The sequence below is a fragment of the Sphaerodactylus townsendi genome, linkage group LG04 (genome assembly GCF_021028975.2).
Source record: "Sphaerodactylus townsendi isolate TG3544 linkage group LG04, MPM_Stown_v2.3, whole genome shotgun sequence".
In the NCBI taxonomy this organism is placed as follows: Eukaryota; Metazoa; Chordata; class Lepidosauria; order Squamata; family Sphaerodactylidae; genus Sphaerodactylus; species Sphaerodactylus townsendi.
Genome location: NC_059428.1, coordinates 682,374 through 709,218, shown reverse-complemented (window position 1 = coordinate 709,218; position 26,845 = coordinate 682,374). Strand labels below are relative to the sequence as shown.

Genomic DNA, 26,845 nt, shown 5'->3' with positions numbered 1-26,845 from the left:
CCCCCCCCCCCCCCACCCCCCCCCCCCCCCACCCCCCCCCCCCCCCACCCCCCCCCCCCCCCACCCCCCCCCCCCCCCACCCCCCCCCCCCCCCACCCCCCCCCCCCCCCACCCCCCCCCCCCCCCACCCCCCCCCCCCCCCACCCCCCCCCCCCCCCACCCCCCCCCCCCCCCACCCCCCCCCCCCCCCACCCCCCCCCCCCCCCACCCCCCCCCCCCCCCACCCCCCCCCCCCCCCACCCCCCCCCCCCCCCACCCCCCCCCCCCCCCACCCCCCCCCCCCCCCACCCCCCCCCCCCCCCACCCCCCCCCCCCCCCACCCCCCCCCCCCCCCACCCCCCCCCCCCCCCACCCCCCCCCCCCCCCACCCCCCCCCCCCCCCACCCCCCCCCCCCCCCACCCCCCCCCCCCCCCACCCCCCCCCCCCCCCACCCCCCCCCCCCCCCACCCCCCCCCCCCCCCACCCCCCCCCCCCCCCACCCCCCCCCCCCCCCACCCCCCCCCCCCCCCACCCCCCCCCCCCCCCACCCCCCCCCCCCCCCACCCCCCCCCCCCCCCACCCCCCCCCCCCCCCACCCCCCCCCCCCCCCACCCCCCCCCCCCCCCACCCCCCCCCCCCCCCACCCCCCCCCCCCCCCACCCCCCCCCCCCCCCACCCCCCCCCCCCCCCACCCCCCCCCCCCCCCACCCCCCCCCCCCCCCACCCCCCCCCCCCCCCACCCCCCCCCCCCCCCACCCCCCCCCCCCCCCACCCCCCCCCCCCCCCACCCCCCCCCCCCCCCACCCCCCCCCCCCCCCACCCCCCCCCCCCCCCACCCCCCCCCCCCCCCACCCCCCCCCCCCCCCACCCCCCCCCCCCCCCACCCCCCCCCCCCCCCACCCCCCCCCCCCCCCACCCCCCCCCCCCCCCACCCCCCCCCCCCCCCACCCCCCCCCCCCCCCACCCTACCCCCCCCCCCCACCCCCTCCCACGCCCCCCCCCCTCGCCCCTCTCCCCCCGCCCCCCCCGCCCCCGCCACCGCCCCCCCCTCCAGCCCCCCCCCCCTCCACGCACCCACACCCCCCCCCACCCCCCCAGAATTTGGGGAATGCCATGCTGGCAGGGGCTGATGGGAATTGTAGTCCATGAACATCTGGAGAGCCACAGGTTGCAGACCCCTGGCCTAACGTGAATGCTGCAGGCTAGCCTGATTTCATCAGCTCTGAGAAGCGAAGCAGGCCTGGCCCTGATGAGGACCTCTGGGAAAGATGCTGTACAGAGGCAGGCAAAGCCAGAACACCCCTGAGCGCCTCTTCCCTCAGAAGCCCTACTGAGCTACCCTCAGTTGGCTGTGCCTGGGTGGCTCTGTCTTCTTGTTTAGTTTCCTCTCAACATTTCCATTTCCCACCCACCCCGGTTTTTCTGCCTCTGGAGCAGGAAGCAGTGGTGAACTGCGTGTGGCCTCTTCAGCCACCCTCTTGTAGCATCCTCTGGGGAAGGGATGCTTTGCCCAGCCACGTCTCCTCACCTGTATCACCAGCACCTGTATGTCATGCTCAAAGGAGCTGAGAATGCGCTTCAAGGTGCCAGCTGAGGCCTTGGACTCCCGAGCCGTCACCTCTGGCAGGCGCTGCTTCTTCTCTTCAATCTGTGAAAGCACATCCTTGCAGTCGTTGAAAAACTTGTGTAGCTCGTGGGAGGCAGCCAGCAGCTGCGCCCTGGTCTCCATCAGCTCCAGGAGATCGGCCCAGGCCTCGTTCACACCGTCCTTCCACTCGGCGATGGTGGCAGCATCCGCATGCCCGTAGTCAATCAGTTCATCCACCATCTGGTTGACGGCAGAGATCCTCTCGTTGCCGATGCTGCCCGTCTCACTGGCAAACTCGGTAAATTTCTCCTGTAGTAGCTGCAGGAAGGGGTCAGGTGTGGGAGTGGGCATGACAGAGAGAACCGCATGGCACACAGTGCAGGGCACCACAGAGCCCATAGGCGCTGAGGAGGCTTTTTCTTCTCTGCAAGCTCCATTCCCAATAAGTAGTGGAGACATTCTACACATGGTCAGAGGGGCTGTTGTCATTGTTTCTTCAGAACCAACTTAGAAATAGACTAAAATAAAGTATCTCAGAGCTGAGCCAACATTCTCACTTGTTGACTTTGACAAACCTGCCTCCCTCCAAGCTTAGAATCTGTGAACTAATAACACCTCTAAGCCGCACACCCGCAGCTAAGACTAGCTTACGAGAATTGCGCATGACAATTAAGAGCAGAACTGACTCCAGCTTCCTAAGGCGTACTCCTGGCCTGACCCATTAGAAGCCCTGGTAGAATTCAGAATGGTTCCCCCTGAGGTCTACGCCAAGGAAAGAGCTGCCACGTGCCACAGGAGTTAGGGCGGGGCTGTCAGCTGAAGCAGCATTGGCGTGGTGGTTAAGAGCAGGTGTGCTCTAATTTGATTCCCCGCTCTGCCGCCTGAGCTGTGGAGGCTTATCTGGGGAATTCAGATTAGCCTATGCACTCCAACACATGCCAGCTGGGTGACCTTGGGCTAGTCACAGTTCTTTGGAGCTCTCTCAGTCCCACCCACCTCACAGAGTGTTTGTTGTGAGAGAGGAAGGGAAAGGAGATTGTAAGCAGTGGCGTATTTTCCTGGGGACAAGGGGTACCCCATGTCCCCGGGCGCATCCATTGTGGTCACATGGGGGGGCGCCAAAACGTCACCCCCACAGGTTGATTCAGCAAGCCCGGCACTGAGGCAGCCAATTGCTGCCAGTGCCTGTTGTAGCCCCGCCCACTCTGGACGGTGGCCTGGAGTGTCCAGGGTGTGGGGGAGAAATCCCACTGTCCTCCATGGAGCAGGAGTGAGGAGTTCCGCCTCCCCTCCCTCTGACCCAGCATGCCTGATTCTCCCTTCAGTTAAGTCACGTGCCATGACTCACACGCCTTCTCCCCTGCAGACGGGCGCCGGCAGGCAAAGGAGAAGGGAAGCTGACCTGGGAGCCCAGCAGCAGCAGCAGCAGCAGCAGCACTGATGACGATGCTGACATTCGTTTGGTAAATCTTCTGATGGGGGTGATTTGTGAAAGAGTTACATGCTTAAAAGTTAATTTCCACTTGCACTGGCTTAGAGCTGTTTCTCAAGCTAACAACCTACCTCACAGGGTTGGTGTGAGGACAAAATTAGGAAAGAGAGTTGGTGGGGAGAGAGCCATGTATGTTTTGCTGAGGTTGAGGGGTGATTTGTGAAGTGGTGCAAAAAAATCAATGTTTGGTCGTGGTGGGGGAGGGTGGCCACCCATATCGGGGAGGGGGGGGCGCCAAACTCAGGTTTTGTCCCTGGGCTCCAGTTTGCCTAGATGCGCTTCTGATTGTCAGCCCCTTTGAGTCTTCTTCCAGGAGAGAAAGGGGGGATATAAATCCAACTCTTCTTCTTCTGAAGAGCTCACCAAGGCAGGCCAGCTCCTAAGTCTTGTGACTGCCTGAGCAAAGCAAGGTGCCGCCTTCTGTGCCACGGGAGAGGAAACCGGGACCTCCTGGGCCAGGGAGGGTGGGGTGTCTGGAACCAAAGCCAATCCCAGCTGGTGTGGCGGCAGACTCCCCAAAGCACTGGGTCCCCACTTGCAGATCGTGCTCGTAGTCCTGCCCCAGCTCTGGCGACCCGGCAACCACCTCCTTCTCTGCAATCCAGTGCTCCAGCTCGTCCACTTCCCGGTTGAGCTGGTAGAGCCAGTACTGCTGCTCCAGCTTGGCTTTCTGCTCCTCCACCAGGTCCTTCAGCGAGACATAGAGCCGGTCCACCTGCGACTGCCGCCGGCTGATCTGCTCACTGGGGAGGACGGAGCCTGGTCAGGGGGGAGGGGCCGGGGGAGGGGGGAGCCAGAGCCAGGAAAACGGCTCGCTTGCTTACCTGTCCGGGTGGCCCAGCTCTAGCAGCGCCCGGCACTGCCGCGACAGCTGGGCAATGGTTTCCGCATAGTTCTCCACTGCCTGCTCCGTCACCAGGTGCTTCTTCAAGAGCTGCAGGGTGCTCTGTTCATCCTGCACAGAAATGGGGAGCCAGGCATGTGCAGGGGGCAGGGGGAGAGGCAGCTAGCCCAAGACTCTGCTCCCCCAAAGCCAGGAGCCTCACACCTCTCCCTCTGCTCAGCTTTCGGCACCAACGCAGACTCCTTCCTTGCCCGGCCCCAGTCCGTTCACTGCCCTCCCCTCCACGAGGTTGCCTGAGCCAGCCCCAACCTGCCACCTGCCCATCCCCCACAGCAATCCTGCCAGATAGGTGAGGCTGAGGGCATGGGCGTTGGCAGTATGAGGATTTCAACCTGGGCCTTGCAGCTCCTAGCCTAACACTCTAATGGCGTCAACCTGTGTCTGAGGTGAACAGCAAGCTTTGCTCCAGAACAGGATTTATTGCCTACATCTCATGTAGGAAAAGACTTAAAAGGCAGAGGGTGCTCCCCACCTGAAGGCTGGGGTGCCTGCCCTCCTCCCCACTGGCTCCTCACCTTGCCCTTCTCCTCATTCATCATGAAGAGCTCTTGCTCGCTCAGCCAGGTCTCCACTTCAGCCACATCAAAGTAATACTGCTGCACCTGGTAGGTGGCATCCAGGAGCTGCTGCCGCTGCTCCGCCCCCTCCTGGAGTGCCCCCCACAGCTCTGAGAGCTTCTCCAGGAGCACCCGCACCGAGTCGACCTCCGGGCTCTTGACGGCAGCAATGGCGCTGGCCCGCTCCAGAACATCATCCGTGTGGGGCTTGTGCACTTGGATCTCCCGACGCAGGTTCTGGAAGTCAGGAGGGCAAAATGTGGCTGGGGAATCGCCTGTGCCGAGGCTCACTCCCCACACCTGCTTCAGTGCAGCCCTCACCTCGGTCTAGTCTCAGGGCATGCAAAGGAATAATTAAGTGGTGGCCGCTCTGTGCATTGGCAAGAGTGCATTGCCCCACTCCCACACAGCTGAGGGCCTGCAACTATTTATTATTTTGTCAAAGGTTTTCACAGTCAGAATCACTAGAGTGTTGTGAGTTTTTTGGGTTGTATGGCCATGTTCCGGTTGCATTTTCTCCTGACGTTTCGTCTGCATCTGTGGCTGAAGATCCTCTGAAGATGCCAACCACAGATGCAGGCAAAACGTCAGGAGAAACGTCAGGAGAACCGGAACACGACCATACAACCCAGAAAATGTGCAATACTTAATTTATATCCCCCACTGTTGGAGCTGGCAATGTTTAGCGTGCAAAGAATGAGAAGATGCTGCAGGGAGCAACCAATTGGCAGAGAGAGGGGACAGGGATCTTTTTAAGTGGCTGTCCTCAAACTGATACTCTTCGGGGCAACATCCTGCTTCTTCTCAGAAGTTGTTTCTCCGTTCCCTCAGTTAATTAGGCAGTCAGAAGATGGTCGCTGTCCCTTCCTGTACTAGCTATCAAGTAGTTCCTCAATAAACAGCTATCTAGTCCTCAATCAGATTGGGCATTCAATTATTCTCACTCTGTTTACACCAATGGGGACCAAAGCTTTAAAAGGGGCTTGGACAGATTTATGGAGAAGTCGATCGATGGCTACCAATCTTGATTCTCCTTGATCTGAGACTGCAAATGCCTTAGCAGACCAGGTGCTCAGGGGGAGCAGCAGCAGCAGCAGAAGGCCGTTGCTTTCACCTCCTGCACGTGAGCTCCCAAAGGCACCTGGTGGGCCACTGCGAGTAGCAGAGTGCTGGACTAGATGGACTCTGGTCTGATCCAGGAGCTCGTTCTTATGTTCTTAAGTGGCTTGCATGGTCCTTCTGTCCTCCATCTTACAATAGCCCTGTAAGGTAGGTTAGGCTGAGAGAATGTGTGACTGGTCCAAGGTCACCCAGTGAACTTTTATGGCAGAGTGAGGATTTGAATCCCAGATCCTAGTCTGATCCTTTAGCCACAAGATCACTCTGGCTCTCAGTGCAGCTGGGGCCAAGAAAGGCCAGAGACCAGGTAAGACCCAATGAGTTTCCAAGGTCTTCTTCTGCCCACCCAAGACACCTTCAGGCTGATTGGGATCTGCAGCACGGCTGGAGTGCCCTCCGTCCGCCACCTCTCAAGTCGGGGGTTCTGGGGGGCCTGACTTTGCCCCTCACCTGGTTCTTCTTGATGAACTGCTGGACCGTTTGCAGGTTGCTGCCATGATCTTTCAGCATGGCCAGTGGGAGGCGATCTTGCATCCAGAGCTGAAAGACAGGAAAACAAGACCTTGGGACTGTGTGAGACCTGGGGTGAAAGCCCTGACTTCCCTGCACCGCTGCTTCCCGTGGGAGAGAGCCCCAGGCACGCCTCATCTGGGCAGCCTCCATTTGTTGCCAGGGCCTGCAGAGAGGGGGTGCCTGCCCCCTTCGAGAGCCCTCTTGCGCCATGGACCTCAGAGTCTTGCTGTTTGGTGTGCCTCCACAGAGTGACATCAATGAACTCCTCTCCAGGGCCAAGTGGGCTACGGCTTGGAGGCCTCCCCTGTCCCTGCTCCCTCTTGTTCCGCCTCCCTAGCTGGACTTACGATCTCATCCTCCAAGTCGTGGCTGACTTGGTGCACTTCTTTAGAGGCCAACAGGATCCTCCGGCGTTCCTTGAGGGGCTCAAGGAGGCGCACAATGCGTGTGCCAACAGTGTTCTGCTGGTCGTCCACCATCTCTTTGCTGACCGCCTCCAGGGGCAGAGCAGACACCTGGGCCTGTAGGTCCCCCACTTCCTGGCACCATTCTTCCACTTGTGTCTCCATGCTCTGCAAGACAGAAAGGAGGAAGGCTGCCAGTAGCCCAGGAGGGAAGGCCCAGCCAGGCCAGGAGCCGGCTGTTGCTCAGTACCACTTGCACACAGTCCTTGACCCGCCACCCCCACCCCGAAGAATGGGCAGTGCCCCTCCTAGCTTTGCCCTACTGCCACTCTGCCCTCCCTGTCCTCTCATTTTGCCCCTGGAAGGCCAGCCCATTTCCTCTTCACTGTGTTTTGACCATTCCCTTTCAACTAGTTGAGGAGTTTGATGTTTGGCCTTAAGTGTCACTCCCTGCAAAGAAAGACAAGTGCATCAATGGCAAGACAAATATTTGCTGCTGCTTCAGCCCCACATGGCACCCTATGGAGCCCAGCTGCCAACGGACACCTGAGGGGTGGTTGGCCCAGTGGGGCCCTTGCCATGAGCTTCCGCCATCAGCTACACTGCTACACTGATGCCACCCTTCAGCATTAAAAATGGTGCGGGAGCATTCTGCAAGACCAGCCCCTTCCTCCTCTAGCTCTGCCCATTTCTCTGGAGGAAAGGGAAGACAGGCATGACGTCCCAAGGGCCTCCCCCAAGACATTCCAGCCCCCCAGGGTCAAAGGAACCAGAGGAAGAGCCAACGGAACCACCGTGGCAGAGAAGGGCTGGGGAAGAGCCAGGACATTTCCAGCAGGGGCTCCTTGGGAGGGCTGGAAGACAGACAGGGGCCCGGAACCTCTCCGTGAGGCTGGCCTCCCCTCCCCTCCCTAGCCAAGCCAAGCCAAGCCAAGCCAAGCCAAGCCAAGCCAAGCCAAGCCAAGCCAAGCCAAGCCAAGCCAAGCCAAGCCAAGCCAAGCCAAGCCAAGCCAAGCCAAGCCTTTCTCTTTGGCCAGGCAGAGCCAGCCTGTCTTCTGTGGGGATTCTGAAGCCCCGCACCACAATCAACATAAGGGGATGACAGAAGGGAAAAAGCAGAGGAAATCGAGTCAGAAGGGGCTTCCTTGGCCCCTGGGGTTGAGTGTCCTCTCCTGCCCAGAAGACGGGAGCAAGGCCCTCTTTCTTGCTTCCCCCCTCCCAGACTGGGCAACCCCCTCCTGGCTTCCGGTGTAAGTGTGCAGCAGTTGAGGCAACTGGAACTGGCCCCCTCATCAGTCTGAGGGCAGGCTGGGGCGTGCGGAGTGTCATCGTCCTGGTCTGCCTCCAGCCCAACCTTTGCCACAGCTGCAAGTCCAAGAGGAGTGGCTACGCTTGTGGTCTTTCGCTAAATGGGGGAGGGGAGGGGAGGAGACGCGCCCGGGGGTTGCTTTTACAGGAGGGCAGAGACTGTGCCCAAGCACAGGTGCTCCCTGCCCATTGTTTCCACCTGCTGTGAAGGCTCACGGGCACGGCTTGTTCTTTCCCAGCAAGCCCACGGTCCTCCCAAGCCAGAAGGCAGCATGTTGCAGGCATGAAAGAGGACTTCGCGCCAGGCAAGACATGAGGCAGCAGCAGCAGCAGCAGCAGAGGTTTCTGGGCAGCAGCCGCTGAGAGGGCACACGGGGAGCACAGGGTCTCCATGGATGGAAAATGGCGAAAAACGAGGGACGGGGTCAACGGGGGTGGGGTGGGTGGGGGGTGGAGGAAAGAAAGAAAGAAAGAAGGATGGATGGATGGATGGATGGATGGATGGATGGATGGATGGATGGATGGATGGATGGATGGATGGATGGATTCAAAGAAAAAGGCTACCATACCGCCATGCAGCGTGATGAGACAAACCGGACTAGGATGGGATGGGCATGGCCGACTCTGAACTGCCACAGGCTGCTGAGGATGGAAAACGGAGAAGTTGGTGTGAGAGGCTTGGCGGCTGGGGGCGGGGGGCAACTCTTCCTCTCTCCAGAGCCACGATCTGACCCCATGGCAGGCGACTCCAGAATGAGGGAAGGCAGGCAGGCAGGCCCAGAGGGAAGGGGAAGTCCTCCTCCCCCAGGGCCTCAGGGAACCAAGGGCAGCCCAGGGGAGTGGAGGCCAAAGTAGCTGCGTCTTTACGGAATTAGCTAGCAACACCTAGAACTGCAGAAGAGCCCAGCTCAGGCCCAGACACAGGGGACGTTGATGAGGCTGATCAGTGTCATCTCTCCTGGGGGAGGGGCTGCCTGAGAGCCTCTCCTTGGAACAAATGTCCAGAGTGTCCCATCCAGAACCCAGGCCCCTCCCACCACCCCTGTGACCTGCCAGCCCCTCCTGTCCGGAGGCTTCTTCTCCCTGGTGAGCCCCTTTCTCTCTATAAAGCTCCAGGGATGACCGCCAGACAGCCCTCAAAGCCACTGGGCCCATGGGACATAACTCCCTTGGACCTTGACAACCTTGAAATCAGGGACACAGAATTTACTGGTCCTGCCTCCAAGTAGGACCCTCTGCTCCACTTTGCACAGAATGGTCACCAGCTGATATTTGGCCCCCGGGGGCGGAAGCCCCACCTAGACCTGCCGCATTTGGCCTTCCCCGTATCTTGAGCCAGGGGGATTTTCATCAAGCGGGTGATGCCCTCCAGGGAATCTCCAAATCCCTCTTCTGACAAAGATACAGGCTGAAGGATCCACTGAGCTTCTGCTTCCCAACCGGGATCCCACATGGCATCTTCTGCCTGCAAACTCCCATCTGCTGCTCTGATCTATTAGATCCTACTTACCTCCCCCCCGCCCCCGCCCCCGCCCCCAACCCATCTCCGGCTAATTCTCCCACCAGTATGCTGGGACTGCCTGCCAAGGGGAACGCTTCTGTAACCGAACGTCATGCACTGACCCGAAGCCCAAACCCCACTGCTCTCTCTGTTGTCTCCTCAAGGGTCCTACAGGCTGAGTGGACGATGCAAACGGTGTGTGCTGACTTTGAGGACCGTTTCCTCTTGCCACCCTTTAATGGCTTTTTCAGTTCTCTCCACCAAGAGCTTTAGAAAGTGGTCAGAGATCCCAAGCCGACAAAGCTGTGTGTGCCTCAGTCCTGCAGTGAGAACCCTCTCTTCGTAACAGCTGTTGATCTGGGGATGGACGGAGTCTCACCAGTGAGTCCAGAGAAACTGAACACTCTCCCCTCTAGTTTTCCAAGCAAACATCTGATGTGGAGTTTCCAAAAGCCTCAGGGCATGTTGCGGGGGGGGGAGAGTCACAGGACTGAATGCTCCCTGAAGGACCCCAGGTTGGCCAGCCTTGCTGTGCTGGCTTTCCTTAGGAAGATTTTTTTTCTTTTCAAAACATTTTGAAGTCACAGGAGCCCCCCCCCCCCCGCCCCGCTCTCTGAAGAAATACAGCCCAGACCTCCAAAGTGACAACCAGATGCATCACACAACAGTATCTACAGACAGAGCCCCCACCCCCATAACACACACAAGCACAATACCCACACCCATCATGTGGGCACACAGGCGGGGCAATCCCCTGGCTGTTGCCATACCAGGCACAGGCCCAACTAATGAGCAAGCAGGGGAGGTGGGGGCCTTGAAGGCCAAATGAGGACAAAGCCTCCTTCCCCACTGGCAAACAAGGAGCATCAAAGGAAGCGCTTGCCTCTCACGTGAGGGCAAGCCATTCTGCCCAGTGGCAAGGGGAACCACTGGTCCTCCCCAAGGAGGGTGGCACACTTCTGTACACCGGAAGCTGCGTCACTAGGGAGGGAGCTCTGGGAGGCGCCTTTCCGTCGTAGTGTTGGACATGTAGCCCAGAAATTCAAATCCTGGACCCTTCCCACAAGCCATCCTCCACCAGCTGTGGACCCACCTGGAGCTTCTTCAGGTTGCTGTTAACGCTGGCCAGGTCCGGCCCCGCCTCCACCCCCTGCAGTTGGTTCTCCATGCACAGAAGCCTCTTGTCGAGGTCCACATAGTTCTGCACCAGGCGGTCGGCTTTTGTGGCCTCCAGGAGTTGCTGCGCTTTGGCCTGTGTAGCAGACTCCAGCTCAGCCCAGCACTGCTGGATCTCCAACAGCTGCTTCCTCACTGTTTCGGCCAACTCGGGCTTCTCTTCCATGAGCTGCTGTCCTTCCTGGGCAGGCAGAGTGGGAAGTCAGAGCTGCTGCATTTGTTTAAGCCCTCCATGAAAAAACAGAATCATAGAGTTGGAAGAGACCGCAAGGGCATCCAGTCCCACCCCCTGCCCTGCAGGAACACACAATCAAACACCTGACAGACTCTGTTTAAAACCCTCCAAAGAAGGAGATTCCACCACCATCTGAGACAGTGTGTTGCACTGTTGCCATGACTGTCAGGAAGTTCTTCCTAACGTTTAGGTGGAATCTTCCTAACGTTTAGGTGGAATTTTCCATCACTTTGAATCCATTACTCTGTGTCCTAGTCTCTGAGGCAGCAGAAAACAAGTGTCAACATGACATCCCATCTTCAACATGACATCCCTTCAAATATTTAAACATGGCTGTAATGTCGTCCCTTAACCTTCCCTTCACCACACTAAACATAACTCTTCATAGGGTATGGAATCCAGACTTTTGACCATTTTGGTTGTCCTCCTCTGGACTAGTTCCAGTTTGTCAATACCCTTCTTGAATTGTGGTGCCTGGACACCATATTCCAAGTGAGGTCTGGCAAGTGCAGGGTAGAGTGGCACTATTATATCTGTTATCTAGACACCATGCTCCTATGGGTGCAGCCCAGAATTGCTGCACCCATAGGAGTGGTGCAGCCACTGGCTTTCTTGGCTGCCCCATCACATTGCTGATTCATGTTTGTGGTCTACTAGGATTCCCAGATCCTTTTCGTATGCAGTGTTGTCCAGCCACTCGTCAGCCATCCTATATCTGTGCATTTCATTTTTTCTGCCTAAGTGTAGAATCTTACATTTATCTCTGTTGAAATTCATTTTATTAGCTTTGGCCCAACTCTTTAATCTGTCCAGGTCATTGAATTCTGACTCTGTCTTCCAGGATATTAGCTACCCCTCCTAATTTGGAGTCTTCTGCAAATTTGATTAACATGTCCTCTGTTCCACCATCCAAATCATTGATAAAAATATTGAATAGCACTGGGCCCAGGACAGAACCCTGTGGCACCCCACTAGTCATTTCAGTGTTCTTCCCTACATTTTGCTATGGCTGTAATATCTTTTCTTTTGCCAGATCTGCATGCGTTTATGGCCATAGACTTTGGTGCTTCTGCTGTCCCGGTAGGGCTGCCTGAGGGCTGCTGGCAATTTCAACCCACAACTGCTCAGCTTCCCTATGTTCACCACCTAAACCTAAACCTAAACCTAAATGTTCAGTATCTTTATATTAATTATCTTATTTAATACTGTTCAAGACCAGTGGATGGTTGTCTAGATTTTCATTTCCATGATGGCTAGAAACTTAACTTTTAAAATGTGAGACTCTCAGGCTCTTGCCTTTGGTGTCCATGTTGTTGTTTTTCTGCATGGGTTTTAAGATACATACAGTGGTGGATTTCAAATAATTTAACTACCGGTTCCTGTGGTGGGATTCAAATAATTTAACAACTGGTTGCATACAAGCACCATTTTAACAACCAGTTCTGCCAAAGTGGTGCGAACCTGCTGAATCCCACCACTGGATACATACCCAAACACACAGTCTCTACCATACACAGTGATTCATCCACATGGTGAGTAGTAGAGACACGCCTGGCTGTCGGAGAATGGGGGAGATGGGATTCCTCCCTCAGTCCCTGTGCCTGGCAACCATGGCTGGCTGGCTGCATGAGGTGAAGGATTCCTCCCTCTTTCAATTGCTTTCAGTGCAGCGGTTGCCACAGTGGGATTTTGAAGAGCCCGGAAACTACTCTGTTCGGCCCCTGACCCATTCGGGGGGGGGGGTGGTCAGGTGTGCTGTCTCTTCCTGATTACAACAAAATGTGCTGATTCTGAAACAAATCTCTCTGAGGGCCTAATTTTTTTTCAGCCACAATCCAACTCAGATAAACTTCTGTATGCTCTGAGAGGGCTCTCACTGGATCTGCGCAGAAATGCCCTCCCTGCTATAATTAATTCACCCCACCATTTCAGCCCTTGGGGCAGCACACTGTTTTGTGGACTGAAACACAGCTGAAAGGAAGGAGAGGGAGAGGTGATGCCACAAAGCCCCAAGAGCAAAAAGCACTTCAGAGAAGGTGTGCTAATGGCTCTGTTAAAAAGCAAGACAGTGGCTGACCACCTCACACCAGGCCAGAGATGGAGTCAGCCAATTGGCCAGAAAGTCATCTCTTCCTCTGAGCAGCAAGAAGGTTATAAATTCCTTGAAGTCAGAGAACCTCCCTTATCTTAAACTTCTGACCAGGGAGGCACAAGCTCCGAAGGACCCAGCTTTGGCCGAAGGACTCCATCTTGCTGGTGTGGCAAAGGGACGGGGGGGGGGGGGCCAACCAGGAGAACTCAGGTGATGCTGAACTTCAACTACCTAAACAAAGAAACGGAAGCGGTCTCAAAATACAACGACAACTACTGCAACTTCAAGGCAAGCCAGCTTGTCCTGTATTAACATTGTCCAGTCATCCTCCGAGACTCCAGAACAGCTCGAGAAGTGCAACAATTTTTTTTTTGGCTGCACTTCTCACTGGGCAGCCGACTGCAGCCGACCAAAGCACAGTTTATTTTTATTCTTCAGATTTCTTCCCTTCCTCAGGAAAGAAAAGGGATCCTGTGTGGAACAGCTCTTTTCACACATGCTTTCCAAATCTATTATAAGAGTGTAAGCATTTTAAATTATTTCCGACAAGCAGGCATGATTTTACATTCAGCCATGTCTTGAAATTCTATTAATGATCTTGGTTTGAGGTTATCATAAAATGCAGGGTTTTGCCCTGTTAGTTTGTGAGTGCTCTGTGAGTTCAGTCTCAGTAGAGAAAGGGAGGCCCCCTAAGCCTGAAGACGGAAGGGGAGACGCTGGTCCTTCACCAATGGAGTCCCAGTGGTTGGCGTGAGAGGCCTCAGGCAAGTGACCTGTCATGGAGACAGATCCATTGGGCAGGTTCTTCCCAGTGGAGGATGGGATATCACCATGGCAACCTGGCAGCCCCTCCGTGGAGGGCGCCAACTAAGTGGAGCCTGAGTGAAGTCCTCATGAGCTGCTCCTCCTGTTCCTTTCCATGAGGCTAGTACAGAAGAGGCTGCAGAGGAGGGAGGCCTCAAATGCTTCTGTAGTTTCACCCCATCAGATCCAAAGAAATCCTCTGACTTCGACCAAGGAACATGAAATGAGTGAACTTTCTTTTTCTGGCGCCTGTTTCCTCTGGCATAAAAAGGGCTGATTCCCCTCTGCCCCAGAAATGGAAATAGTTCTGCTCAACATTCATGCCACACCGCCTGTGGTTTGGATCAGGGACCTCTCAGAGACCTTTGTCACTGATGTGCCAAACCACTTGGTGGGGCACCCAAGGACACCCATCCAGCAGTCCCCAAATGTTGTAGGATGTGCCCCAAGAAGATCCCTCCTGGCTGCCAGCACTGTGCTAATTAAAAGTCAGTTTACTCATGCAATGATTTTTTTACACCAGGTCATTTCAAAGTCTCCATCACATTATAGAACATGCCCCAACTCACAAATTTGAACACAGCAATGGGCCATGCTCACAGCAGAAACAATTTTGAAAACATTTTCAAAATGCTTTCAAAATGTTTTATTACTGCTATGAAAACATTTTATGGTGTTGTATCCAGTCCCCCCAGTTGGGGGAAACAGCATCACTTTCAATGTTGTTTAAACTGGGGACCCCAGATTCTCCCTTTAAGGCGGATTTAAAAGGAGAATCTGGGCTCCCTCGTTTAAACAAGTGATGCTGGAATTCACCCCCAAACAGCATCATTTTCAATGGTGTTTAAACTAGGGAGCCCAGATTACTCCTTTTAAATCCAGCCTTAAAAGGGAGAATCTGGGGTCCCCTGTTTAAACAATAACAGTATGAATGTGATGCTATTTTGAGGAGTGGATTCTCCCCACCCTAGAAACAGCATCCCTTTCTTAAATGTTAAAACTGGGGATCCTCAGATTCTCCCCTTTAAATCCATGCCAAGGGGGGGGATTTAAAAGGAAAATCTTGGGGAATTTGGGAGGTGCTTGCTGTCAGGGGTGGAATTGTTAAGCTAGCAGCACCAAACTTTCAGGATATCTTAAGGAGACTCTCATAATGATACCACCCAGGTTTGGTGAAGTTTGGTTCACCGGGTTCAAAGTTATGGACCCTCAAAGGTGTAGCCTCCATCTTCTATTAGCTTCCATTGGAAACAATGGGGGATGGGGGCACCCCCTTTGGGAGTCCATAGCTTTGGACCCCCTGGACCAAACTTTATAAATCCTTGGTAGTATCAGTAAGAGACTCTCCTGATGATACCTCCCAGGTTTGGTGAAGTTTTGTTCAGGGGGCCCAAAGTTATTGACCCTCAAAGGTGTAGTCCCCATCTCCTATTAGCTCCCATTGGAAACAATGGGGATGGGGCACCCCCTTTGGGAGTCCTAAGTTTGGACTCCCTGAACCAAACCTCGCCAAACCTGGGTGATAGCATCAGGAGAGTCTCCAGAAACATCCCTGAATTTTTGGTGCTGCTAGCCTAAAAACTGCGCCCCCTGCAGGTCAGAAATGGAGAAAACACTGAAAATACCAAAAAACCCACAAACGAATCTGCATTTTTGGCGCCCACCACAAGGTGGCGCCCTGGGCAACTGCCCACTTTGCCCAATGGGAGGAACATCTCTGTTTGGGCCCGCAAGACAGCGCTGAAGCCTAGCAGGTTAGGCAAGAGTCAATCAGACAACCAATGAGGAGACCCAAAGGTCAAATTCTCACTCAGTCATGATCTATGCAACAGGCCCTTGGGCCAATCACATTTCTTCCACCCAGCCTATCTTGCAGGATTGTCGTGAGGCGGGGCAGAGCAAAGGGGAACTGTGGCCAGGGGCACATGTACCCTGCATCCTTGCCGTAGCAGCGCCTGCCCCTGCCATGGCCCAGGCATCGCGCCCCTCACCCACCCATCCCGTTGTTGCTACACCACCGTCATGAGGGAAACATGGAGTTGGGAAGAACCACACATGCTGTGCTGCGAGTCATGGAAGAAGACCCGGGACCCGGGATGGAAACAGAGGCTGTTTCCAAATGGATAAACTGGTGTTTGGCCTGGACCACTTCCTAAAAGCAAAGGCAACTGAACTGCTTAAAATAACAGCAGAATAAAAGCACACTCCCAACTGTGTTCAAGGATCAGCCCTTTAATTAGACGCGCAGAAACCTTTTGGTGCCTACGAGACAGCAACCAGGGTGCCAGGCAGGTCTCAAGGGGGAGGGTGTTCCACAGGGGAGGTGCCAACACTGGAAAAGGTTCATCTCTGGTTACTCCCTCCCCCCCCCCCCCGCGAAGATGGGAACTCAGGCAACAGAACTTATGAGGCAGATCTTGACTGGTGGGCGGGATAGGAGGGCCTTCAGGTATCCTGATGTACAAGTGGTTGCCAAGCAATAGGAATCTCTTCTGTTCTGTGAATCTCCACTAGCAACATAATGGCACAGCATAGAAATAGCTGCACAGCCCCCAAGGGCCAGGAATGCACGTGCAGCCCCCAGGGCTCATGACAACACAGCCAGGCCCCGAGCAGCTGGGGGGGGGGGGCTGGGACTCCCCCGCAGGCCCCAGTCTCAAAGCAGAACCCCCAGCCACCCACCCACCCAGGCCTGCTCCTCGCCAGGGCAACCCGAGCGACGGTTTGCTTCAAACCAGAAGTCAGAGCACCACCCCCAGGTTTGGACGGGGGCCGAGCCAGGTGCAGACGCTGCAAGAGGAGGCAGCTCAGCCGCTCCGGCAGCGGCACTAAAGAGGAGGAGGAGGAGGAGGAGGAGGAGGAGGAGGAGGAGACGGCCTCTGGGCCGGCGCTCGGGGTCTGGGGGCTGCGCGGGGGCGCTGCTGCTACTGCCGGGTACCTTCTGGATCCTGCGCAGCCACTCCTTGTTGTGGGCCAGCTCGGCCATGAAAGCGCGGTGTCGGAGCCAGCGCTTGGGCGCGCGCGTCTGCAGCGTCTCGTCGCCGGCCATCAGCATCGCCTCCTTCTCGGCCGCCCAGCCATCCAGCTGTACGGACCGGGAGCACGTCAGTCGCCGCCCGACATATCCCGGCCCCCACCGCAGGCCCTACGAGCGCGCCCCCGCCGTCCGCAGCTGCAGAGCGCGCTCCCTCCCTTCCCCCGCGCCCGCGCCCGCGCCCGCCCTGCCTGCCGGGGATGCTGCAGCCGCCCCACGGAAAGCCCCCGCTGCGCGCCTTCTCCCCCCCTCCAGCACCAACGGGACTACCTGGGCCGTGGAGGGAGAGCGCGGCCCCGACGCACCAAGCCCGCGCATGGGCATGGGGATGGGGGGGGCAACCCCTCTCACGTGCACCGCGCGTGCCCAGCCGGGCTTCACCTCGTTTCCCCTCGCAGCAGCCCGCCGGGAGGAGGGAGACAGCCGGGCGGGGCCCCCGCTCCGCACCCCCACCCCGAATTCTCCTGGGGCGGGCCGGGGATACCCCCCTCCGCATATACACACATACCGGCAACAGCCCAGAACAAAAACTCTGGCAGGAGGAGGAGGAGGTGGCTGGAGGAAGAGCTGCGGCCCCCCCCCCCCCCCGCCTCCACCTTGCCAGCAATCTGGAAAGGGCCTCAACCAGAACTCCAGGAAGGGGCACTGATGGGGCAGACCCAAGAGATGGGATAACAGGTGACCCCCCCCCCCCCACACACACACACACACCCCGGGCCGGGCCTCATTCCCAGCCGTCAGCCTTGGTCTGCCCCAGAAACTGGGCTTTGCTGGCTGGCTGGCCCCCTGCTCCAGGAGGACCCCCGTGCAAAACACCCACCGCCCTTTGAGGCCTGCCCCCCCCCGCCCCCCGCCCTTGCCACTCTCCTCCTCCCCTTCAAGTCTCCCTGATTCTTCCCAGGCCCCTGAGGAGGAGGACTGATGTGGACGTCAGGAGAAGCCCTGCTGGACAGACCTGCCCCCTGGTCAGCAGACAGGGCTGTGAAGGGGAGCAGGAGTGGATGTTCCTCCCTGCTGGTAGGACCCAAGCATGGCGGACGCATGATGCCCGGTCTCCCCTGGGGCAGAAGCAGGGCCTCATCTCCCAGCAGCCCTTGCCCCGAACCTCTGCTCTGAAGAGAGGTGGCCCAGCGGCACAGAGGCATAGCTGGACCATACTGCGCCCGGTGCATTTTCCGCCTCCCACCCCCGCCACACACACACACTTCCCTTAGTTCAGCCTGAAAGTTACTAAGGCAAGTGTAGTGGGGTGCCGCCACCCCCCCCCCCCAGACGGGCACTTTGTGCAATGCACACCCCGCCCCCTGGAAGCTCCGCTTCTGGCTGGACTCCCGCCTTGGCCTGAGCTGCTTCTCCCAGCCCTGCCCTGGCAGTCACTGCAGGCCTTTCCACCTCTCTCTGCAGCCGGTCAGCCAGCCGGGGGTCTCCCCACATACCTCCTGGCAGCTCTGCAGGAAGTGCTGCAGCGTCAGATGGGCCTGCAGCCGCTCCATCCACTCTTGCGCAGTCTGCAGATTCTGCTGGCTCCTGTGCAGAAAGATGGCGGGCAGGGAGTCAGCCTGGAGCGGCCAGCAGGTGGGGGCAGAGAATTAGAGGAGGGGGACATGCCTTCGTTCTCTCCCAAACGTGCCTTCCCAGCAGGCACTCGGGGGGGGGGGGGGGGGTCTGCTGCTTCCTTCTGGCGGCTGGCAGCAGACTCCCAAAGAAGCCACAGCCGAGGACACCCAGAGAAAGACCCATCCAGACTCTCTTTCCCCAGGCAGTAGCCTCACCTTCATGGGCTGCTCCCATGCAAGAGAGACCCCAAGTTGTAACCCAGCCCCTCCTGCTGGCCAAGACACCTCTCCAGGTACGCTGGCCCCGAGCTTCCTCAGAAGGTGCTCTGCCTTTCTAATGAACCGTCCAGAGGTCTCTCTTTCACAAAGCTTGTGTTCTTTAGCATGTGGGGCAGTTTTGCAAAGAAGAAGAGTTGGATTTAGATCCCCCACTTTCTCTCCTGCAGGAGACTCAAAGGGGCTGACAAACTCCTTTCCCTTCCCCCCTCACAACAAACACCCTGTGAGGCAGGTGGGGCTGAGAGAAGAACGGTCACTAGCCCAAGGTCACCCAGCTGGTGTGTGTTGGATTGCATCTGAATCCCCCAGATAAGCCTCCACAGCTCCAGTGGCAGAGCAGGGAAACCAACCTGGTTCCTCCAGATTAGAGTACCCCTGCTCTTAACCACTATGCCACTGCAGGCTGAAGTCGCCGTCTGTTTCAGGAGCCTGCCACACACAGAACCAGTCTAGGAACTGTAAAGGGGAGCAGGCTGGTGCCCCACATGCCCTACTGTGTGTGGCAGCACAGTGTTTGGGGCCCACCCAGAGCCAGCCTGCCGGCCAGTGCCAAACTTCTCCCAACTCTGAGGCCATTCTGTTTAAACCACTTGTGCTATTGTGACTTTGTACACAGCCAAACAAGCTGCTGGCCTGACTTGAATTAGGAGGAGGGCTGTCCTCCCCTCCCCACCCCCAAAGCACATGCCAAACGCATGATGCAGCTTCTGGCATTTTGTTGTTTTCTTTTTAAAAAATTCACTTCTCAACTACCCCCCCCCCCCCACACACGCACGCCCGCACTTTACGCAAAACAATGAGCTACTTTGTCTGGAACAGAAAAATAACCATGAAGCACGTGACCCGCAAGCACTGGACTCCGCCCCTCCCTGCCCTCCAGCCGCTCCCTTGAAGACTTGTGATGCTCCGGCAGGGATCTCTACAGCACTGCCAGAACCTGGGGAGATGGGCTGCGGCTCCTCGCTGGCCTGACCCCCTTACTTTGCCTGGAGGGACTCCATTTTCTCCTTCACATGGTTGGCATAGATGTTGCCCTGCCGGATGAGGCTCTCTCCAGCCTTCAGGGCTGTGGTGGTCTTCTGTAGGTGAAGGCCCATGGTCATCATGAAGTCCTTGTGCTGCTTGATGGCCTTCTCCATGTCTTCCACAGTGGTGGGCAGCTTGGCCTTGGCCAGGGTGGTCTCCTGCAAGCAGACCAGAACAGGACAGTCATAAAGCCCACGGAAGCCCTTCAGTCAGCCATGGCCTCTCAGCATGTCAGGATGCTCTCCAGTGCCCCCTAGTGGAAAGCATAAGCCAGCCTTGTGGTTGACGGCCTCCAGATCCACCTTCTGGGCATCCCAGCAAAGCCCTAACCACAAGCCAGTACCAAGTAGCATAAGTCAGTGAGGGGCTGCAGGGCCTCTGTGCGGTGGGCGAGGAGAGTTGAGTGGAGGGAAAGTCCATTCTGGCCTCAGACAGTGCAGGGGAAGGAACAGGGAATGACTACCAGGGTATCAGTGGGGCTGTTAAAAGGCTTTGCCCGTGAAGTAAAAGAACTAGGGCTCAGGGGCCAGCGGAGAGGTAGGAATAAAGCAGGGACCCTGCACTACCCAAGGGACAGAGTAATCTAGGGACCTGTGGGGGAAATATCCCAAAAGAGAAATTGATTCAATTCTTCAGATTTGGGAGGACTTCCAAGTAATGTCATCCTTTCTCTCTAGAAACACCCAGCAAAACTGTGGCTGTGTGAAGCAGAGCTCCGCCATCCCTGTCAGGAACCTGTTACGATCCTTGTCTTATCCACCAAACCATGAAGCGCTTCTAAAGAAGAGACAATAAACCTACTTTTTGTGTTGTGAAAAGGTGTTGGCATGGATCACTCCAGGAGGAGGGGGAGGGGGCAGGGAAATAGCAGCAATCACTCAGGTCCTTATTCTACCTCCCTGGGCTTCCTCTGCATTCCTCTGCATCCTCTACATCAGGTCATCTGGCACAGTGATTTGCTCTAATGGTCTTACTGGCCAGTGGCAACCTCAGGCCATAACCAAAACCAACTTGGTCCCTACTCCTGAAGGGTGTGATGGGGAGCACCTGGCTTTCCCAACACACACACTGGCCACCTTCCTCTGCCAAACCTGACACAAACAGCCCAAGAGGCTGTGCCACAAGGATTTAACTAGCTCCTGAATCAAAGAGAGCCCAAAGCTTGGGAAAGCCCTTTCCTGAGTGGTCCACAGCCCCTGAAGGTGCAGCAGGGCAGAGCTGCTCTCCATGGCCCAAGGAGCAGGGCTACAAAGCGGGCAGGCCAGAGCACCTGTCTCTGGAGAGAAGCAAGGGCTGGAGTCAGGGGCCGGGGTTCCAGGGCAAGGTGTGTCAGGACACCAAGCGACTCAGTAGAAGCCAGCTTCATCGGAGGGAGGGGGCGTTCTATCATTCCTGATGTCCCTGGGAAAACAAGGGATGCCTCCCTGCAGTGGAAAGGAGAGCAGTTGATCCCTTCCAAAGCTCAGCTGCTAGAGGGCAATGAGTCAGGCGGGAAGGCTGAGAGCTCCCCTCCTTCCTGCTCCTAAGGCCACGGCTATCCCTTGTGCTTAACAGCAGCTGTGGGCAAGCAGCTTCTACCCAGAGGTTCACACTTGAGGAAAAGTGTCTCTGGGGAGCCTCCTTGTCAAGGGGATCGTATCTATGTGATGCATTCCTAACTCAATGTAACTGCTTATAACAACAAATCAATGATGCTAAAATATATATGTTACCAGCCTGCTATACTATACCACTGCCACCTGGAGCCTTCCTTCCTTGATCTTTTCTTTATGGCTTCACAAGCTTTGTAGATAACTATAAAACTATAGATAACTATAAAACTTCCTTTGACACCTTGGTCCCATGAGAAATGGAGTTGCATCCATTATCTCAGGGGGGCAGGAAGCCGGGTGGCGTTCTCTGACTATCTGCCACTGATCTTGGGGCGCCTCAGCTCTGGGGACTGTTTTTCACAACTTCCTGGGAAGGGGGGGGGGGCTTGCAGTGGAATGGGGAGAAAGCAAAGGCCAGGTTTGTCAGAACTGGCTTTGTCAAGCTTTGGTGCCTTGATGTCTCATCAATAAACACTACTTGTGAATATCTCCGAGTCGGTTTATTGGCTTAAGGTTTGAGACCGAATGCCCTTGGAGCACAGAGAGGTTCCACTCGGGCTGTGCAGCCTCTGCCTTTCCTCTGAGAGCAAACTTTTTTGAGTCAAGTCTCCAAGGAGGTCAGGATCCAAGGTCAGGATCACAGCCCCATTGCCTGCCCCCAACCAACAAGGATTTTCCTTTTAGGGTATTTCAGCCGCATGTGTTGCCACTTGATGTATTGCTCGAGGGATCAGTGAGTCATGGCCATTCCCCAACCATGTTACCACTCACAGGGTCTGCCATCCAGACAAGCCCAAGGCTCGGAGAGGGGCGGATGCCAGATGTGAGGCTGGGATTCCCATTGCCAGATGCTCACTGCCCAGGCAGGTAAGGGCCCAATTCAGAGCAGGAACTGTGATGCGCAGGCATGTCGGTCAGACCTTCCCCGGTGCCCTTTTCTTAATTCAAAATGGCTCCAAAGAGGAATGAATTCTTCTGGGGGCTGTTTGAAGCAGTGAACGCAGTATGAAGGGGTGGGATGCTGGACTGTCTCTGAGAGATTTGACACCTTCGACGCTGCCCAAGAGTGGATCCACCTCAACCCAAAAGGGAACAAGGCTGGTGGTGACTCTTGAAATGAAAATGATGCCCTCACAGCTGTTAAACTAACTCCTGTGGGGAGACCAACAGGAGCCGGAGAACCTGCAGTTCAGGATGACCCCCCCCCCCAAAAAAAAGGGATAACAGCAGGATATTAAGTAGCACACAAGAAAACTCAAGAGGGATCATAGGCTAATGAAGGAGGGGGCGGAGACCAAGCAGCCCGGAGAGGCAAGGACTGTCGCAGTGTAAGTGTATCTTTGTCTGTGCTGGAAGCTGGAGTGAGGGTTTTTGCAAAACTTTGCAAAAATGATGGAACTAGGGAGAAGGAAGTTCGAACGGAGAATTAAGAGAGCCAAATTCCACCAGCAGGCCTGGAAACAATTACATCTACACCAACAGGGCAATCCCAATAAGGGGGCTGAAAGTGCTCATGGAGTTCATTGATCTTTATGCCGGTGTATCTCCAAAAGTCACCAGAATACAGACCAGTTACAACAGGACAGGGCCCCAGAGCCACTCTGCTGCTCTCAGACACTGTCACAATCTCACAGTGGCTGCCCATCAGTGCAACTGGGGAGAAAAGAGGGGCGTGTGTGTTGTCAAGTTGCAATTGACTTATGACAACCCTAGTCAGTTTCCAAGGCAACTGACTAAGCAGAGATAGTTTGTGGTTGCCTTCCTCAGCGAAGTAATTTTCGCTGGTCTCCGCTTCGCTTTGGAGATCTGACAAGATCAGGCTGTGCTATACCATTTCACATCCCCAAAGTGGGATGTTAATGAAGTACAATAAATAACAATAGTTGAGGCCTAAATAGAATATAACTCTCAAGTCAAAAAAGGTACCAAGAAAGGATGCCGGTGGATTTACAACATGAGTCAAGGAAGCCATCCAAGGGTGCCCAAACAGGGGAAGCAAAAGGAGTCCAGGGTCTGGCAAAACAAATGTTAAGTGACAATACGAGAAGCAAAAGAGAATTTGAGCAGCAGGTTGCTAAAAACATTAAGACTCATATTAAGATCTGTCAGGAGCAGAAAATGGCTGTTGGATGACAAAAGAATAAAAGGGAAGGATTTGCAGGGAAATGGCTGTCTGAACAGCAGTACTTGTAAAGTGCTCCAAGGTTTATCTCGCTGTGAGACATTGATGAGAGAACTTGGGTTGGGAAGGACATTCCTCCTCTTATCTCTCCAGAAAAGAGGTCCAATTTGACAGGGACATCCTTGCAAGTTGAACTTGTCATGAATTGCAGGCCTCTGATCCCACCAAGAACAGCGAGGTAATACACCAGTCGTAGTTTGAAGATCCGCACTCCCATTTTTATTATTTCTACTTATTATTTCTCTTCCTCTTTTTATTTTCTCATTTCCTATTTTATGTGGATTTTTCCCAATAATTGATCATTTCATGGCAGCAAAAATATCTCTGACTTCTTGTTTATTGGGAGTTGTCTTGAGAGAGACACTCGGAATCTCTGGCAGAATAAGAGTAACAACTTCCCAAGAAAGCCTTCTGATTTACAACTGTGCTCAAGAATTATAATTAATTGCCAGTTGGTTAAGCAAATAAAAGAAGAGAGGCAAGACTTACATTCATCAACTGTGTCCCTACCTCTCTATTGGGGAAGGAGTGCAGCTGGGAAAAATATTTCCTCTTCAGAGACTTCAACTAGTTAAAAACTGGGGGGGGGGGGGGGGCTGCTGCTTGAATACTTAATATATTTTGAATACATGGGAATACATAAGAATGTGCAGCTGTCTTCAGAGCTGCCAACACCCTCCTCCAAGAAAGCCAGATTTATTACATTTCCAGACTTTGAGATCCCCTCCCCCTCAGCACACACACATACACACACATTTGCAAATGGACTATTTTTATCTCTCCTCTTCACTTTTTCTTTCTAATGAGACATTTAATTTGGATGTGTACCAAGCAAAGATCTGATCCAGAAAGACGCCAAGGGGTTAAACAAGAGCTAACCTTATTTATAGGGAATACAGATAAAAACTTATGACGCAGTTTAAAAATGCAACTAGCTGGAATACACTTGAGAATTGTGAAGGACTCCTGAGTCATCTGGTGGACTGATAAGTAACTACAAGAAACTGAGGTAGGGAGATATCATTGAGATTGGAGGTTTTGGGGCCATCTGGTGGTCTGGAGAAAGAACCACAAGAAGATCAATATTTCCTTTTTCCAGTTGAGACCATTTTTGGAGCTTTTAAAAAAAAAACAAAAAACCACCAATCTATGTTTTTGGGGTTAATATCTAACAGTAAAATAAAAATACTAATTTTTATTTGTTTATTTACATTTATATTTTGAATTTTTAAACCACCCTCCCCCAGAAGGCTCAGGGTGGTGAACAACAAAAGAAGTACAATAATTTAAACATATAATCACATTAAAACTTATTATAGTTTAAAACAGTAAAACAGTAAAAATAATAAAACAGGATATTAAATGGGAACTATATATATTAGCAGATGGCGACAAAAAATGTTTGAAACTTTTTTCTCCCATTAGGATACTTTGTCTTTAAACTGTATTTTTAGTTAGTGCTAATATCTTAATTACTAGGAACTGTTGTATTGTTAGCAGTCTGTAGGTAGAGTAGATAGAGTTAGTTAACCTTAAGTTATTATTGGCACTGAACTGAGTATGTTTAGTCTTAGGTTGCTAAATTACCCAAGGGACGCTTGAATGGCATGAGCCCACCTGAGGATGCGGAGTGGTGAGCTTTTTTGGACAAAAATCTTGCCAGAGGGTTCATTCGAAAAGCAACCCGAAACACCTATGCGGCTCCAGTTTTGTTTGTTAAGAAAAAGGATGGGACCTTAAGATTGTGCATAGACTATCGAGGCCTTAATGCAGTTTCTGCCTCCAACAAGTATCCACTTCCCCTGATCAAAGACTTACTTGCCGCTTTAGGGTCCGGTAAAGTGTTCACCAAATTGGATTTGCATGAAGCATATTACTGGGTTCGTATTGTTGAGGGATATGAACATTTAACTGCTTTTAATACAAAATTTGGACAATACAAGTATTTTGTCATGTCTTTCGGGTTAAGTGGAGCCCCCTGGGCTTTTATATCATTGATAAATGAGATTCTCCAAGATTTGTTGTTTCAAGGAGTAGTGGTTTAACTAGATGATGTGCTTATCTACTCCAAAAATGAGATTGAACATGTCCAACTAGTATGTAAAGTTCTCCAACGTTTGCTTGACCACTCACTGTATGTCAATCTTTCCAAATGTGCTTTCCATCAAACTAAGTTGGACTTCCTGGGGTACTGGGTGTCAGCCACCGGAATGGAAATGAACCCTGCTAAGGTTGAAGCGGTTGTAAACTGGCCGGTACCTACTACCCACAAACAATGACAATCCTTTCTGGGCTTTGCTAATTTTTATCGAGACTTTATTCCCCAATTTGCGCAAAGACATTGAAGCATATGTTCGGGGCTGTCCCATCTGTGTGGAGGCTAAATCCTCCCCGGGCAAGCCTCATGGCCTCCTTCAGCTGATCCCTGTCGCTGCCCATCCCTGGCAGATTATCTTGATGGATTTTATTACAGATCTTCTCAAAAGTCATGGGAATACGGTCATTTGGATGGTGGCTGATTTGTTCTCCAAACAAGCTCATTTTATTCCCTGCCCAACCATTCCCACTGCCCTGAAATTGGCAAAGCATATTTATCGCCTACATTCTGCTCCGGATAAGATCATCTCGGATCGTGGCCCTCAATTTGTGTCTAAGTTCTGGAAATCGTTTTTGGCATTGTTGGGGGTGGAGTCTGCCTTATCTTCTCCATATCACACTCAATCTGATGGCCAATCTGAATGCACGAACCAGACTTTGGAACAATACTTGCCCTGCTATACTAATTACCATCAGGATAATTGGGTGGATTTGTTACCTTATGTGGAGTATGCCTATAATAATGCAGTGCACAGCAGTACCAATAAAACTCCTTTTGAAGTGGTTTCTGGCTATTCTGCTAAGCCTCTCCCCTTTCTGGGACAGGGTCCCGTTCAACCCCCTGAGTTGCAAACATGGATTCAGGACATAGTCAATGGATGGGATCCCATCTTTATTGCTCTGCAGAAAGCTAAGGACACTCAGAAGAAACAAGCTGACAAACATCGCCAGCCGTTCCCACTGAAAGTTGATAATTGGGTTTATTTGTCCACCAAGAATTTGCGAGACGTTCATAAATATTCGAAATTAGGGCATAAATTCATTGGACCATTCAGAATTGTTCAAGTTATTAATCATGTGACTGCTCATTTAGATTTGCCTAAATCACTCAGCAAAATTCATCCTGTTTTCCATTCAAGCTAGCTCAAGTGACTCCCGCTTTTGATGCTTGGCACGGCCCCCCGGATCGCCCTCCTTTGGTTCTGATTAATGGCGAGAAGCACTACGAAATTGGCACTATCTTCGATTCCAGAATGCACCGCAACCGTGTCCAATATCTTGTGTCATGGGTGGGGTTTCCTGCGGGGCATGATCAGTGGGTGTATGCTTTGGATGTGCACACTCCCCATTTAGTGTCAGCATTTCATAAGGCATTCCCTGACAAGGTGAGGGGAGGAGGATCTTAG

General features: G+C 54.2%; 1 protein-coding gene across 7 annotated transcripts in view; it reads right to left on the bottom strand.

The window, feature by feature from the left end:
* SPTBN4 (spectrin beta, non-erythrocytic 4) overlaps window positions 1-26,845 on the bottom strand; it is a 573,187-nt gene that overhangs the window by 477,062 nt on the left and 69,280 nt on the right. For 6 of the 7 annotated variants that reach the window (XR_007244211.1, XM_048492854.1, XM_048492855.1 and 3 more), the window contains 10 exons: window positions 19,524-19,726; window positions 18,144-18,234; window positions 16,612-16,758; window positions 10,460-10,723; window positions 6,501-6,725; window positions 6,091-6,180; window positions 4,480-4,758; window positions 3,885-4,015; window positions 3,604-3,803; window positions 1,509-1,891 (listed from right to left, as the gene is read on the bottom strand). Coding sequence is in view for 6 of the 7 variants with exons in the window: in XM_048492854.1 (XP_048348811.1) it covers window positions 1,509-1,891; window positions 3,604-3,803; window positions 3,885-4,015; window positions 4,480-4,758; window positions 6,091-6,180; window positions 6,501-6,725; window positions 10,460-10,723; window positions 16,612-16,758; window positions 18,144-18,234; window positions 19,524-19,726 (2,013 nt within the window). In the remaining variant the exon portion in view is untranslated. Of the gene's footprint in view, window positions 1-1,508; window positions 1,892-3,603; window positions 3,804-3,884; window positions 4,016-4,479; window positions 4,759-6,090; window positions 6,181-6,500; window positions 6,726-10,459; window positions 10,724-16,611; window positions 16,759-16,977; window positions 17,148-18,143; window positions 18,235-19,523; window positions 19,727-26,845 lie in introns of those variants that run through there. The other variant, XM_048492859.1, reaches the window with a different exon arrangement.